A 16,995-nucleotide genomic window follows, 5' to 3' on the forward strand; every position below is an offset into this window, starting at 1 on the left:
GGATTTCATCTGGTCCCTTCACCTGAGTCACTAATATAGATTATAAATAGCTGAGGCCCGAGCACATATCCTTGCAGCAGCCCACTGAAAATGATCTGTTTATTTCTACCCTCTGTTTTCTGTCCTTTAACCAATTTCTTATTGATGCTACTGCATTATCCCAACTCCATGAGCCTTTATCTTGAGCAACAACCTTTTGGTGGGACCACATCAAATGCCTTTTGAAAATCCAAATATGCTACATCCAAGGTCCCTTTATCTAGCCTGCTAGTTACATCCTCAAAAAAATAACAAAATTTTTAAACACAATTTCCCTTTCATAAAACCATGCTGACTCTGTCTTAATCATATTATGATTTTCTAAGTGCCCTGCTGCCACTTCCTTAATAACAGATTCCAATGTTGCTGAAGGCTGATATCAGGCTCACTGGCTCGTATTTCCCCATATTCTCTCTCATGCCTTTCTTGAATAAGTGAATGGTTAAGAACATAAGAACATAAAAAATAGGAACAGGAGTAAACTATTCAGCCCCTCAAGCCTGCTCTGCCATTCAATAAGATCATGTCTGATCTTCCTGTGTTTCGATTTCCACATTCCCATCTAACCCCGATAACCTTTGATTCCCTTACCTAACAAGAATCCATCTAAGATAAAAGCAAAATACTGCAGATGCTGGAAATCTAGAACAAAAACAAAAATACCTGGAAAAACTCAGCAGGTCTGACAGCATCTGCGGAGAGGGATACAGTTGACATTTCGAGTCCGTATCCAATAAGAACCCATCTACCTCTGCCTTAAAAATATTCAATGGCTCTGCCTCCGTCACCTTCTGAGGCAGAGAATTCCAAAGTCGCACAACCCTCTGAGAGAAAAATTTTCTCCTCGTCTCTGTCCTAAAAGGGCGACCCCTAATTTTAAAACAGTGCCCCCAGTTCTGGACTCACTCACGAGAGGAAACATCCTTTCGGTGTCCACCTTGTCAAGGCCGCCTTCCAATCCACTGGGACCATTCCAAAATCCATGGAATTTTAAAAGATCACAACCAGTGATCTACTTCCTCTGCAGCCATCTCTTTTAGAACCCTAGGATGTATGCCATTAGGTCATGGGGATTTGTTGAGTTTTACTCCTGTTAACTTCTCCATAACATATTCATTACTAATATTAATTACTTCATGTTCCTTATTCTATCTAGACCCTTGGTTCTCTACTATTTCTGGTATATTTTTGTGTGCTCTACTGTCCAGATAAATACAAAATAGTTGTTTAACGTCGCTGCCATTTCCATATCCCCCATTATAATTTCTCCTGTCTCAGCCTCAAAGGTACTCACACTTGATTTTACTATTTTCTTTCTCTTTACATATTTACAGAAGATCTTACAATTTATTTTTATTGGAAATTTATTGTCAAATTCTATTCTCTCATTTCTGTTTGCTCCTTCTTTATAATTTCTTTGTTCATCCATTTTTGGTCTCCAAAACTTTCCCAATCTTCAGTCTTACTCCTCTTCTTGGCAACATTAGATTCTTTAAATCTAATTCTATCCTTAAGCTTTTTAGTTAGCCATGGATGGATCATTTTTCCCATGGAGTTTTTATTTCCCCTGCTCACTGATGGTCAGTTTGGGTTCCGCAAGAATTACACGGCTCCAGATCTCATTACAGCCTTGGCTCAAACATGGACAAAAGAATTCCAGAGGTGAGGTGAGAATTATTGTCCTTGACATCAAGGAACATTTGACTAAATGTAGCATCCAGGAACTCTAATAAAGCTGAAGTCAATGGGAATCAAAGAAAAAAACTTTCCACTGGCTAGAGTCATACCTAGCACAAAGGAAAGTGTTTTTGGTTGTATTTGGCCAATCATCTCAGTCCCAAGAAATCGCTGCAAGAGTTCCTCAGGATAGTGTCCTAAGGCTAATCATCTTCAGTTGTTTCATCATTCTCCTTCTCTCCATCAAAAGGTCAGAAACAAGGATGTTCATTGATGATTGCACAGTGTTCAGTTCCATTCGCAGTCCTTGCCCACATGCAACAAGACCTGGACAATATTCAGACGGGGATTAATAAATAGCAAGTAACATTCGTGTTACCCAAGTTCCAGGAAATGGCCATCTCCAACAAGAGAGAATCTAGCCACCTACCCAAGACATTCAATGGCATTGTCTTTGTTGAACTCCCTAAATCAACATCCTCAAAGTCACCATTGACCAGAAACTTTACTAGACCAGTCATATAAATACTATGAAGTACAGCGGGTCAGAGGTTGGGTATTCCATGACAAGTGACTCACCTCCTGACTCCCCAAAGTATACCATCACCGAAGGGCACAAGTTAGGAGTATAATGGAAAAGTCTTCATTTTCCAAATGAGTGCAGCTCCAACAAAACTCAAGACATTTGACGCCACCCAGGACGAAGCATTTTGCTCGATCGGCACCTGATCACCACCTTAAAACTTCACTCCTTTCATCACCAGCACACTTTGATTGCATCTACAGGATGCACTGCAGCAACCTGCCAAGACTTCTTCAATAGCATCTAAAAAGCTGCTAACTTAACCACCTAGAAGGACAAGGTCAGCAGGTGCATGGGAACATCACTACCTCTAAGTTTCCCTCCAAGTTACACAGCATCAATGACTTGGAATTTTATTGCCGCTCATTCATCAACGTTGGATCAAAATCCTGGAACTTCCTATTTAACAGCACTGTGGGAATACCTTCGCCACACAGACTGCAGCAGTTAAAGAAGGTGGTTCACCAGCACTTTCTCAAGGGCAATTAGGGGCAGGCAATAAGTGCTGTTCTTGCCAGTGATACCCACATACCTAAAAATGAATTAATAAATGGAATCTATATTAACTGAGAATTATGAAAATTTCCTCATAGTTCACCATTGTCTATCTATCCCATGTATTTTAATCTGATTTCTTCATCAACCTAATCCACTTTAGCATCATTTCTATTTAATTAGCTTTATTTAGGTTTAATACTCTAGTTTCAGACTTAAGTACGTCACCCTCAAACTCAATCTATTCTACCATATTATGATCACTCTTTTCCCAGAGGATCCCTTACTATGAGATTATTAATTAATCTTGTCTCTTACACAAGAAAAGATCTAAAATAGCCTCTTCCATGGTTCCATGTGTATAGCCAGTCTGCAGAATATTTCAGGTTGCAGCTTAAAACTGAAACTATTGTCACATTAGCATCAAGAAAGGTGAGCTCATAGAGCAAGCATCCAACAAAACTGAGCAGCGTGATTCATATGTGCTTAGTCACATCCACTGGAATGAAGCATCTCCTTGTGCTTTTCAAACTTCCAGCATTTCAACACCACGTTTCCACTTGCGGAAAAAGACAGTGCATCACAGGCCGGAATGAAGCCATATAAAGGAGAGCCACATGATAGCAACTAATCAACGCCACCTTCCATCATTTTGCTAATGGTTGAGAGTAAATTGATAGGCAGTAATTGGCTGGATTGGATTTGTCCTGTGGACAGGACATACCTGGGGATTTTTCACTTTGTTGGGCAGTTGTCAGTGTTCTAACTGTACTGGAACAGATTGGTTAGAGGTGCAGCTCATTCTGGAGAACTACAGTGAGGCTTTGTTGAGGTCCATTGCCTTTACTGTATTCAGTGCACTTAACTGTTTTTTGATATCACCTGGCTATTCCTCACAATTTCAATAAACAATCATAGTGTGCTATCCTTGCCAAGCACAGCACTTGGTTAGGTTTTGATGTAATATACTTTTTTTTACTCATTATCAAAATAGTAATTTGGTAATACAGAACTTGAGTATTGCTGAAAAAAAGGACACTTTTTGTCAAAGGTTTTTATCTTGCACTCATCAGGACAATTCACCAGAAAATGCTAATGTCAGGGGAACAACAAATTTATACTGTATAAGAGAGTGCTAGTTGGTTGGCAAGTGGACTCTGATTGGTAGAGGCATTGCCATGGAGAATGTACCAGTTTATGATGACTGACAGTTAACTGCCAAGAATTGTTTGAAATTTTAACCAGGCAGCTTAAGTCTGATTGATCAAGATATTAACCTGGGGAATGAACCAGCGAATGGCTGCCACTTATTTTGTTTAGCTGAAACAGGCACAGTATGTGTACATGTTCTTTCTGATTGCAAAGAATAGGGTCCTATGTATAAATATATGTAGCTTCCAGTGCATGCAAATGTGCCACACTGCGAGCCCAACTGACAATCTTAAATTGTTTGTCAGTGTATCAATAGCTGAATTATGAGTTGAAAGCAAGTATATTTGCAAGGGAATATGATTCAGTAATCACATTCTAACTCTACAATGCTAACACAGAATTTTACCTGGCATGGGACAGCCCAAAATTTCCACTCTCATGCAGATGTCACCCTCCGCGTACCAACTTCGAGGGTTTATTCTTATGTAGCGAGCAATCACTGGAGTGGGAAACTCATTAAGTACAGGAATCTCTTTCTCTTGGTTTGCTTTAAATATCTGAAAAATAAAATTCCAATGAATAACTATATATGCAGTATTTTCAAAATCTATAACAGGCTGATGTTTCAAACCAAGGTAGATATAGACAACTGGTGATAATTTGCTCCATGTGGTGATGATCTTATTAATCTTAGACTAGGATTAGCAGCTAAAAATAATTGAAAAGAAGGCATATGTTTCATAAATTTGATACAAATGGCTACTGGGATCACAGAGAAAAATTCTACTTGACTGCTGAGGGGCTAAGCTTTCACACAGTATGAAGCATACTATACATACATGACTCAGCAAATAATGGATAATTTTGCATTTGTTCAGCAGATACTAATGGTCAACCATTGTTACACCATTTTCCTTCCCTGCAGTAGGATTTATATCCAAAGCACTTCAAAAGTGCTTGATTATAAATCTTGCCTATAGGAAACCACCAGTTCATGGGTAATTCCATAGGCAATGGCTGCATGATACCATAGAAAGAGCTAGTAACAATGGAAAGATACAACTATGTTATTATGTCCTCCATTAAGAATGGTTTACATGATTTGAGAGCTATGATTCCAATTTTCAGTTAAAATCTACATTGTTACTGGAATGAGCAATTCATATCTGTTATGATAATTGTTCTAGAAGGATGTAAAAAGTGGTATACCTCTGAACAAACTGACCAGCTTGACTCGAAAAATTAGTTTGAACTTATGGATATTTGGCACAAATGTTCAGTTTAACCTTTTTCTTCTGGAGTGGAGAGGACAAAAGTTAGACACTGACTTCTGATTTACAAAGTATTTATAGGGCTGATTGTAAAAGACAATAATTAGTGCCACCACAGGCATGTAAAATTACAGTAGTGCTGGTCATATATCACTCGCACAATATCTATATTTTCTAAATGAACTGCACATGAAGGGTCACAGGTAGTTTATATAGTATTAATAAACCAATCCCCTTTATAAAATAAAAAGATATTTAATCTAAAAATTGTCATTGAAACTATTCCTAGGCAGCCTTCTTCCCAGTGAACTAATACATAGCAAGCCATGTCGACACGCAATTCATACCAACTTTTTATTTTTACCACTCTGAATAAGGAAAGAAGATATCAGTGATTTATGTGTTATTTTAGGATACACACCCAAAAGTAACATTTTAAATAAAATAAAGCTTCTCAGAAAGGAACGTCATTTCATTTTCAACAATGTCTGAATGCATCTATTGAAGAATACTGATAAAACTAGGAGGGGAGAAATTTGATAGTACTATGCCTGCTTTTCAGATGCCTAAACATCTAACATGGTGGCAGTGTTATGTGATCATTTCACGCCATCCACCATATTGATAAAGGAGGTAAAAGGGCATCCAGCTCCTATGTTTGAAGCAGGCATTAAGGTCTTTGTTTCTGTGAATAGGGGGCATAACAGCTGTTTGAGACCCAATGCAGAACTAGGCTGCATTGTTTGCGCCTGACCATGGGGCTAAATGTGGATCTGGAAGATACAGGAGTTCTCCCAGCTCCACTGGAATTTCAAAAACTATTGAAAACTCTGCTTGGAGCCTCTCACATGAAAACTGGCTCTAAATGCAAACTGGTCCAAATTCAGTTCCTTGTTTTACATTTATACTTTGAATGTGTTAACTAACTGTGGCATCTATTATTTTAAATAGAGATTGTTAAATGCAGTTTGCCTATCATTATCTATATAAATCATTACCAATATCAAGGAGCTCACCATATCATCTGATCCATTTTTGACGGTGACCCAGCTGTGGCTGTCATTGCTCAGCAGAACGCAATACGATGTCACCCAGTCACTCCTACAAGGAGAAAATTGCTGGTGAATAAGATTTTGCCTTGGGCTTCCTGATATTTCTTCCTTTGTCTTTCTTTCCTAGAAAAGTAATTCATTTAATACTGAAGGAAAACAGCTTTTCAAATGCGTATATGTGGCAACAATGAGCTGAAGTTTCTCATTTGAGTCGTAAGCCCAAAATTGGGCTGATTCTGGGCTGCGAACCTGGACATGTACGTGGTGGGACATCAGGTGCAATCTTTCAGAGGAGCCCAATTTCGAAGGCATCTGCTGGAGCACTGTCCAACTGGGGATGACAGGCGGCCTGAGGGCACGAGAGGGCCAATCAGGCCCGAAGTGAGGGGCGGCCGGCAAACCCAGTGTGAGTGTTTTGTGCTGCTGAGGTGAACGTAGAAGGTGAGGAGGCACAAAACAGAGACCTCAAACTGCAGATAGGACCTGCAGCCAATTCCTCACACCCAGCATTATATGGTGAATCCGGCTATAGTTGACAAGCAAACAATTGCAAGCAATTGCCTGCTGATGTCCGAAGGAATACAAATTTTATCCTTTAAAGTGACCACTGCATATGAATCCCACCTTCTGCTCTGCTTGTGCCTCCTTTGAGTAGGTGAGCTGAAGGCACAGCAATGTCCTGTGCTGCACTGGCAAAATTCTATCGCCTTCCAAATATGCCCACTAATTGCCCTCCTAATTACCTTAATTGGTTTCCTGCCACTGATAGGCAGGTTCAGCACTCTGATGCCACCTGCAGTATAAGTGCAAGGAGGCGGGAACACGTTGGGGATCTGGCCTGATGCATATTTTTGCCATTTACTCACACCCTTTCTCCAAGCATGCCCCCCAATTCTTCTAACAAAAATATTCAAACTATGTTAACATGCAGCACTGTATGCAGAGCTGGGACTATGCCTGGGCTCCCTGAACAAATACTGCATAAAAAGACACATTTGCTGCATTTAAGAAATTATTTTGCTAACAATTCACACAGAAATTGTGCATCTTGAAATTTGGAAAACAGCATATGAACATTTGACAAATTTATATGATATCCTTTTGTTATTTTACCAGAAATATTATTTAATCAATAACCGTTAAACAATCATTAACTGCTAGCACAGTATAATTTCATGGACATGATGAGTGGGCATTCCTTACAATGGTGTCACTCAAACAAGAAAATATATTCTGAATATAATTAAAATGCATTCTACCAGATAAGACTAAACTTTAATTAGTTGGCAATTGATACCTGATACCTGGTCAAGAATGGGGCTGAAAAAGGATCCACTTGTAATGTTACTGAGTTTGGTATGGCTTTTCATTCCTCCATGGTGCTACAAAAGATTATTGAGCATGCACTACAAATTGCAACAATATTGAATACTGTCATTAAAGTCACTTTAACTGATATATGTCCCACTCAAGATAGATGTTCAATCTTGGGCTTTGCAACAACACCTGATCCCAATAATTGGCAGAGGTGCAATGACAAAGAACTGTCACATCATCCAAGAATCGTTCTGAGTCCAATATTTCCAGTAAGGATGTATACATGCTGCAATCAAGTTCAGACCGCAGTGTATCTGGGAGTGATTTTAGGCAGCAAACTGAAAGCTGTTGCTACATTTTTTCAACCTGTCAAGAGTTCCCCAAAACACCCTTAATGGGGCAACATTATTGGAATTTCATCATGGGGAGGTCAGGTTATACAGTATGAAAGGAATGATGAAACTAAACCAGTAAACTTTTAAGTGTATGATTTGATCTACGCACAGCCAATTTGTTTGTGGTTCCAAGAGCTCCAAACACTCTGACTAAGGATTACTGTCAGCTTAATTGATGACACTGAGAAGCTTCAATCAGTTGGTGTACTTTTCATTTAATGTTATCCTTGTACTGTCAACCATGCCTTTAAAATATGGACCATAATCTTTTGGTAGAATGGATGTATGTTATTTTCTGTGAAACAAGACATTACCTTAAGAGCCGCAATGAAACATGTCCACTGTTAATGGAGAGAGGTCACAGCCTTTATAATTTTCACCTCATGGCTCACATCATATGCCTTACACATCTACACATTTATCTGTCAGTACGCCCCTGATGTTTTGCCAGCACCAGCAGCTTATTCAGAAAGCTCAAGCTCCAATTTCTATCAATCTTCAGGGGCAGACGTGAACAGGAGTGAAATAGTGCGCCATGATGTCCGGTGAGTGTCCCCATGTCATTGCGCACACTCGCGATGTTTTGGTCGGCGGGTGCACATGAGAGGTGGCAGCATGGCCGCTGATAATTAAGAGGCCTATTGAGGCCCTTAAGTAACTAATTAAGTTGCATTTTTTCGCTGCCCGCTCAACCGTTCAGTTGGTGGGCAGCGAATAGGTCAGGCGGCCTTTGCATTTTTAACGAAATCTCATCCACAGGCGGCATGAGGTTTCCAATGCTTACTAAAAAAAACAATAAAACATTTTTAACATCCTTTTTCACAAGACTGAGTCACATGTGGGGACATGTTTATCTCATATGTAAAAAGTTTATTTTTGTATTTAAAATTCGTCACCTCCCTGTGCCTTTAGGGAGCAGTCAGTGTATGCTTCCCCACGCATGCGCACACTTCAGAGCCCACGCTCCTCCCACCCCTACACCGGCAGTGCCGAGGCTCTTGTTTTTTAATTCCTAATAATGGCTCTATTTAATTTGAAATATTATTCTTTCATTTACAATGGAATGCTGGTCCAACACGGGGTAGGGTTCAAACATTATATCCAATCAGGCCTCTTCAGCCAATGTAAAATCACATCACAATTTCTGTGGCCACAGGTGTGTTCCTTAGGACATCCTTTACAGTTATTCATTTGTAACTCCCAGCCTTAAATGATGCCACAAGACCCTTGAAGCTTTCAACAGCCACTGGGGTTTCTCCAGGTGTTGAAGGAGCGGGCTCCGCCTGAGCATATTTCCAGAAGGTAGCCAGATGCGTTCAGAGTAATTAGCAGCAGCCAGGACAAGCTTGGGGCCACCGGTCACCACTTTCTGCATAAACTGCTGCGCCAGCGCGCCTTTCACACCGGCTGGCTGTTAATTAGCCAGTCAGCGTGAAATTGTGGGCGCAGCCTGATCACGGGCAGCATTCGGTTTCATGGCTGTTCCCAGGCCCACCCGACGAGTAGAAAATCCTCCCCCAGGTCTGTTGAGTTCATCCCACACTCCTACTGCATTGCAGGCCCAGACCCATTTCTATCCCAATGTGCTGGGGTTAAAAAGCAAGAAAGCTACTGTGTCTAGTTGAAGAGGCAAAAAGTGCTCTGTGAACAGGGATGTTCTGATGGAAACAGTGCCTCTGCAAAATGTGGAAAGAAGTTGGAGAGGACTGATGCCTCTTTTAAGCAGGAAAAAGTGCTGCTAAATGGAGGGAAACGGTGAGGAAAGTGAGTTAAGAGAATGGACGATCAAAGCAAAATATTGCAGATGTTGGACATCTAAATTAAAACCGAAGTGCTGGAAAAACTCAATAGGTCTGGAAGCATCTGTGGAAAGTGAAACAGAGTTAACGATTTGAGTCCAATGTGACTCTTCTTCAGAATGGGTATTATATAAGAGAATGAATGGCCTGGCTGAATTATAGATAGATAACACAAATGGTGTTTATTTTTCGTTTTTATGATTAAAAATAGATAAATCATAAAGTAAGAAAATAAACATATTGCACGACTTTTATGTAACACCTTAAAGGTTTATGGGTAAGATGGTTCTGGGCCCCCAAAATGTACTTGCCATTGAGCATGAGGGTTGGAAGAATTTAGAAAGTATTTTCTCAACACTTCTGTTGTGAGCTGCCTGCCTTTACCTGCCGCCGCCTCCAACAAGGTCTGATTTCAATACTGTCTGCCTAATAAACTCCGATTATTAGGTAAAGTTATGAAATTTAAGTTTATTAGTTAAAGTGATTGGTAATTTTAGGAAAGTATAGGACTCTACTGCATGGATGAATGTGATAAATGCAAAGCACCTAGAAGGAGTCAGTATATATTCAGCAGGCATTTACTGATATTTGGTTCAATTTGTTTATAAAATTTGACCGAATACTATTCAGCACCTCGTTGATTGCTTTGCTCAATTCCTCAGGGGTATTAAAGCATTCAATTTATCCTATCAGGATCAGAAGCCATTTTATTTATATGCTGGGTAATTGGTAGAAGTGATGCCTTTGATTATAATTTATATCATTAACTATAATAACCTCAGAAAACACCCAACCCCGCTAGTTATTTTAGTAACAAATACCCTGGTTATTATTTGCTTGTCTAGATCAAATCAATGTAGATTTCATATGTTTCCTTGGGGTCCATTTTGAATATTGGGTGATTGACTGCACTTAAAAGAAAGAAATGCATCTCCACTCATCCACTGATCACACTCTTATGCAGCACATGATCTCACCCACCACAACTGTCATTTCACTTTCGATTTAGCAAGCATGGTCTGATTTCACTGCATTATGCACTCCCCCATCTTTTACCCTCCCCTGTTCAGCCATTTCCTCTCTCCCATTACAGTTGACCTCTCCAGCATCATCTTCCACGTCCCCTCTGTTACCTACCAGCCGCAACCCTTTACCTTCGAGAATGTCCAGGAAAACGTGCACATTCCTTAGCTTCCTGAAAATCCCACCCACATTCACTTTCACCTCCCCGACCTCCTCCTTCCCACCGCCAAGGTCCATACCTGTCCCTGGGTCCTCACCAACCATCCTCGCTGTCCCGTCTATCGCTACCATTGAACCCTCACCCTCCCACCCTACCGCCTCATTCTACCCTCAGTCATTCTCACCCTTCCTCCATGCCATGCACACCCTCAGTTCACTCCCCAAGAGGCAGACATGGACCTATCTGACCCTTCCCATGCACATTCACCTGCACATTCCCCCTCCGCACCCTTTCCCCTCTTTGCACCCCTTAACCATCAGAACCCCTTCCCGACTTCGCACTCCTCCCCCTTTCCTTCCGGGACACCTTCCTCCCCCAGCCCTCCCACGCACCACCACCCCGCTTAATCCCTGACCCTTCCTGACTCCTTCCTCCATCCTTACCTCTTCTGCCACCCTTAGTCCCTCCCCCTGCCCGACTCTTTCCTCCACCCTTACCTCTTCCTCCAGTCTCATCTCTTCCTCCAGCCTTATTCCTAACCCCTGCCTGACTCCTTCCTCCACTCTTACTTCTTCCTCCACCCTTACTCCCTCCCCTCTCCGTACCCCTTCCTCTCCCTGGAAACCCTCCCCTCTCTGCACCCCTTCCTCCACTCGGACACCTTCCCTTTTCTGCACCCCTTCCTCCCCCTGGACACCCTCCCTTCTCCCTTCTCTGCACTCCTTCCCTTGCACCTTCCACCCCCTTACACCTGCCTCCCCAGTTACCCCCTCCTCCTCTCCGCCCTCCCTCCCCTCCAACCTCCTTCTCCAACCCCACCGCATCCTGACACCTTCAATTCCCCCCGCTCCCAACCTCACCCCACCTTGGACACCTCTTCCTCTCCCAGTTGATCCTAGCCCTTCCTCTCCCACCCCCTCGACCATCATTCATTGTGAGCATCAACGGTGACTTTCCAATTTCCATGAGCTGCTTCACAGCAGAGCCATGTCCATGAGAATCCACTCAGCATGCCACGGACATTCCCTTAGTGTGCCGCTGCTGTCGGGCTCCAGCATCTCCTGCTCCTCAGATGTCTGCAATGTGAGCAAAGCCCTGGCGAACTTCTGCACACCACAGTTGTCAAGACGGGTTCCATGCCGGTGTGCTTTCCCACTGACGTGGACGGACGATCCAGCGGGGGAGATGGGGGCGGGGAGGACGATTCTGACAAGCAGGCCTAATAATGATATGCTGATGTATTACACTGAGGTTTCCAATGTCCCATGGCAGAGATTCCGGCTCATGGACGATCGTAAACTGGTTTCCCGCCGTCATGAAGCCGATCGCGCCATATTGTCCGCTCACGCCACTGAACACGCCTGACCCCAGCGGGCATGGAAAATCCCAGCCAAACAGTCTGGTTCAGCCTCACGCAGTGGCCAGGGAGATCAATGGAGTTGACGGCTAGGGCACAAAGTGTCTGCTCACAAACTGCTCCTGGACTCATGTGTGCTCTACAACTGTCCCTGTTGTTCACACTGTCACTGTGATGTCCTCTAACCCCGATATTGCCCCAAGAGGGGCAGCCGCATTACCACTCCAGCTTGGTAGGCAATGGCAGTGGTGATCAGTGCCAATGTTGCACAGAAGAGGTTGGCCATCCAATGCAGATAGAGGATGAATGATCTCATCCATGCAGCCAGGGTATGACAACCATCTCATCACCCTAAACTCACACACTCAAGCCCTTCACACATTCACTGGCATCTCACTCACTGCCAGTTCACGCAACATCACTACCCATTCTCACACACATACCCTCACATATCCATCTGGCCTCATCTCCTCTGGAGACTCTCTCCTCAGCCCTCACCATCTTGAGACTACTTGCGCAGATCAACATGTACCCCCACACACACCCTGGGATGCCCTCCTTTCCCCAGTACAGCTCTCGTCCTGCAGCCTCTTCCTTTGCCTGAGGCCACTTCCCCCCCTTCACCAAGCAAGACCTTGCCCTGCAGCTGTTGAAAAGCCACCCATATATGGCTAATCTGGTAGGTAGAGACATACCCGTGAGCCCCCATAAAAGTGATGTGATGCTGTCTGTGAAGCCTGGCGCTGATGACTGTAAGTGCTGACCGAAGTAAGGTAGGCTAACAAACCTCGAAGGCCCGGGAGAAGCGCAGCCCGCCAAGTGCATGCCTTAAATATGCTGTTGTGAAACACGTCGACGGGAAAGACAGATGATCCAGTAGGGTGGGGGGATGAGTCTGGCAGGCTGGTCTCATAATGATATGCTGATGTATTACCATGAGGTTCCCAAGGTCCAGTGGTGGGGAACACGGCCTGCCATCAGTGGGTTGAATGACAATTGCAAACTGGTTTCACGACATCATGAAACCAATATTGTCTGCTCACGCCACTGAGCAGACCCGATGCCAGCGGGCATGGAAAATCCTGGTCTCTGTGTATGAATCTCTCCAATTAGGCTTACGTGCCTACCACAGCAGTGAAACTGTGCTAATCAAAGTCACAAATTGCATCATCTGTCACTCTGACAATGGACAGTATCACTTCTCACTTTCCCCATCCTTCTTGATCTTTGTGGAGCATTTGGCACAGTTGACAGTTGACCAAACCATCCTCTCCCCATATCTCTCATTGTCCAGCTGAAAGGCCTTGCATTCACTTGGTTCCACACATGCCACTTTAACTATACCAATTGCTTCCATGCCTTTGTGATCTTGACTACTCCTTGGCTGGCCACCCTTCATAAACCTTAGCTCATCCAAAACCCATTTACCCTTTGCTTAGCGACATCACATTGTCTGCTGTTTATCCATATAGTCTTATTTAAAATTCTCGCCTGCATGTTCTCTTAATGGCCTCACCCCTTCCTATCTTTGTAATCTCCTCAAGGCCTGCAACCCTCTGAAAACTTCAGGTTCCTGCAACTCTTTTTTTTTATCTCCTGCTCCCTTCGCCCAACTATTGCTGTCAGTGTCTTCAGTCATCTCAACGCTGAGTTCTGGAATTCACTCCCTCTCCGCCCATACACCCTGCTCCTTCTTTAAGGCTCTCTTTAAACCTACAGCTTTTAGTTACCCTTTCCAGTATCTCCTTTGGTTCAGTGTCAAATTTGCCTGATTATGCTTCCCTGATGAACATTGGGAAGTTTCTTTGTACATTAAAGGTGCGATGTAAATGCAATGAAATTTTGTTTCATTGTAAAAGCAACCAAAGTGCTCTTAAAGATTAGAAGAAGCCTTTACATATTGATGAAATAGTGTTTCAGAACCAACATAAAATGTATTTTAAATAAAAATATTTGACCTGAAATGGTACCTTTTTACTACTAAGGCAGGTAAAGTGCTTTTCTGATGGAGTGAAAAATAATAATCTTAATAACACTGTTAGAGACAATACGCTACTAATCTGACTACATCTGAAGCGACTGCAGGACAGGCAGCATTCTAAAAAAAGATTTCTTAGCAATTACAAGCCAACCTACACTAAGGAAAATTTTACCTTAACATTTTTTGAAATATCGAAGGAAGAATTTTTTTCACTGTAATTACTATAGTTAAACCTTTTAAAGACAGATGCAGTGCCAGGGATGAGACTATTCGGATAACTAAAGTTAAGAAGTAGCCTTCATTGCAGCTTTAAAAAACAAGTTCACTCATACCTTCTGGTACAGTCTGCATTATTCAGCCTCTGAGATCACACCTAGAAGATGGGTTTTCACACCATTACTTTAATTTCTTATATGACCTTCTGTGAATGCACTGGTTAATGCAATAACTGTTTTTTCATCCTGTACCCACTTACGCAAGTTACATCTAAACAACTAGCATTCCCTTCATTGTTAGTGTCAGTGGAGATTAAGGGATGGAGTTTTCCCTTAGCAGGTTTTGGAGAAGGGAGCACAGGGTGCAAAAGTTGGAGTACGTGTCCACTGTCAGAAATTTCTGGCTCAAGGTATTCTAACTCCCAGGCCTCACCCAGATGCCAACAGTCAGTTGCTCACCTAAAAGAGGCAGAAAGTGACATTCAGCCAGGTGGCAGGGGGCGATCAAACAGTCCAGAGATGTCTTTGCATACTGAAAGTCTGTCACTCATGGCTCCACAAAGAAATGTTTTACACTTAGCATGGGCAGCCCCCTTCTGGCCTGCATTGTTGCTCCTGGAATGGGAGTGCAGAGTCAGGACAATTCCGGGCTCCACAAATCTGACCTGGGAGAAAGTGGCCCAGAAGGTTGGTTTTTCAGTCTGGTGGGGGTTGGGGGGCGGGGGGCGGGGGGGTGATGGGTGAATGTCGGGAATCATGGGGGGGCGACCCCGGAACGAGTGCAGAATGTGTGAAGGCAGGCTGGGCGGAAAGCCTGCCTCGGTGCAACAGCACTGTGTCAAAGTTTTAAAAAGAAAACAAGGTAACATAAAATAGCTCTCCAGCCCTCACCCCCGACACTCGCTCACAACCCCCCCCCACACACTCCTCATGCTCCATCCATGCCAACCCATGCCACCTCATGCCCCCACCTGCCTCCCATGACCCCTCATACTGTCCATGCCAACCCATGTCCTCACACATACCCCAAGACCCTTTATAGCCCCTATGCCAACTTATTGCCAACCAATGCCTCCACCCTTTTCCCTTATAGCTACCATGCCAATTCACCCAGTATTCACCCTGGGCAGAGCTCAAGGCCCATGCTGAGATAAGATAAAATTATTAAGTGTCTATTGAAGAATTCACTATTTAAGTAAATACTCTCATTGATAAAAAAAACACAGTAACTGCATTTAACTTCCTTTAATCCCTTACAAAATCGAACAGTGGAATTCATAGTCCCACTTCAAAGAGTTTACAGCCACTTGGAGTGTCAATCACCCAGTGAAATGACAGGCACCCCGCTCTGATAATGAAAGGCTGTGAAATCAGTCATGCATCATCAATCATATAATGTTAGTCCTTAGACGTTAGTCAACAGACAGGGTGAAATAGAAAGCACTGATTTTTTTCACACTGTAGACAGTTTCTTTTTCAAATCTTTAAAGGGCAGGAGTTTTAAATGTCTTGACAGCTTGAAAGCTCCTTTTGACAGATACTTTTGGCAGTTCCTTTTGACAGCTCCTTTTGATAGTTCCAATGAGCTTGACAGTTCCAATGAGTTTAAGCACTTTTTACTCACACTCACGCCTACCTTTAACAACCCCAAAGAGCACCTTACGTCTCCCAAAGGGCACCTGAACATTCCCTTAAGGCACCTGACCTCCCCCAAAGGTGTTCTGAGACTATACCTGAAGGGAACCTTATCTTTTGAAAAGGGCACCTTACCTCACTTAAAAGGCACCTGACCTCCCTTAAAAGTGTCCCTAGACCATACCCATAAGGGTACCTTACCTCCCCAAAGAACTTTGGCAGCTTTAGGCCTTCTCCAGTGAGGTTTCAAGTGCACAAGTCGTGTTTTGGACATCCCACCAGTGACAATCAGCTCAGCCTGAGGCAGCTACCTCTTAACATTTGTAGCTGTCTCTGTGAACCACAGATGTGTACATTAGAACCCGTCCCCAATTCCCCCCTCCCCTTCAAAAATATTAGGTGCTGTGTTAGGGGGTGTACATCCGGATTTGGGTCTCTGCAATGGAGAAGCTCTGTGTCTTTACAAAAATTCAGACCTCTGTCTATAACCAGCTGCAGACCTGTTTCAGCTTTCTTCTCTGCTCAAGCCCTGGTTAAAATACCATTGTGATCCTATTGATGCCACTGGAGCATTGTTGCACGGCCATCCTTCCATCAATTGAATAGACCGAATATCAGGCAGGCTCTAAAAAATGTGTGCTATCATCCCCCAAATTGCTGTCCAGGCAATGAAGGTGAAAATCTACACCTGTATTTCTAAAGTACTGGAAAATGAATTAGAAAGTGGGAGAAGAAATATAAATTGAGTAGAGGCCATACCTCCAAACCATCCCTATCCCTAGAAAATAAATTTACTGCATCATTGCTTGCAGCCCCTGTAAGAAATGTCTAATTTTGGGGATTG

The 16,995-nt window shown here is 43.0% G+C and overlaps 1 protein-coding gene across 1 annotated transcript in view; it reads right to left on the reverse strand.

Moving 5' to 3' along the window:
• Positions 1 to 16,995, reverse strand: part of LOC144694428 (inactive carboxypeptidase-like protein X2) — a 233,290-nt gene that overhangs the window by 112,934 nt on the left and 103,361 nt on the right. The window contains exons 5-6 of the mRNA XM_078564823.1: positions 6,234 to 6,318; positions 4,353 to 4,503 (exon numbers count right to left, since the gene is read on the reverse strand). Of these exons, the coding sequence (XP_078420949.1) occupies positions 4,353 to 4,503; positions 6,234 to 6,318 (236 nt within the window). The remainder of the gene's footprint in view (positions 1 to 4,352; positions 4,504 to 6,233; positions 6,319 to 16,995) is intronic.

The sequence above is a fragment of the Cetorhinus maximus genome, chromosome 20 (genome assembly GCF_964194155.1).
Source record: "Cetorhinus maximus chromosome 20, sCetMax3.hap1.1, whole genome shotgun sequence".
NCBI lineage: Eukaryota > Metazoa > Chordata > Chondrichthyes > Lamniformes > Cetorhinidae > Cetorhinus > Cetorhinus maximus.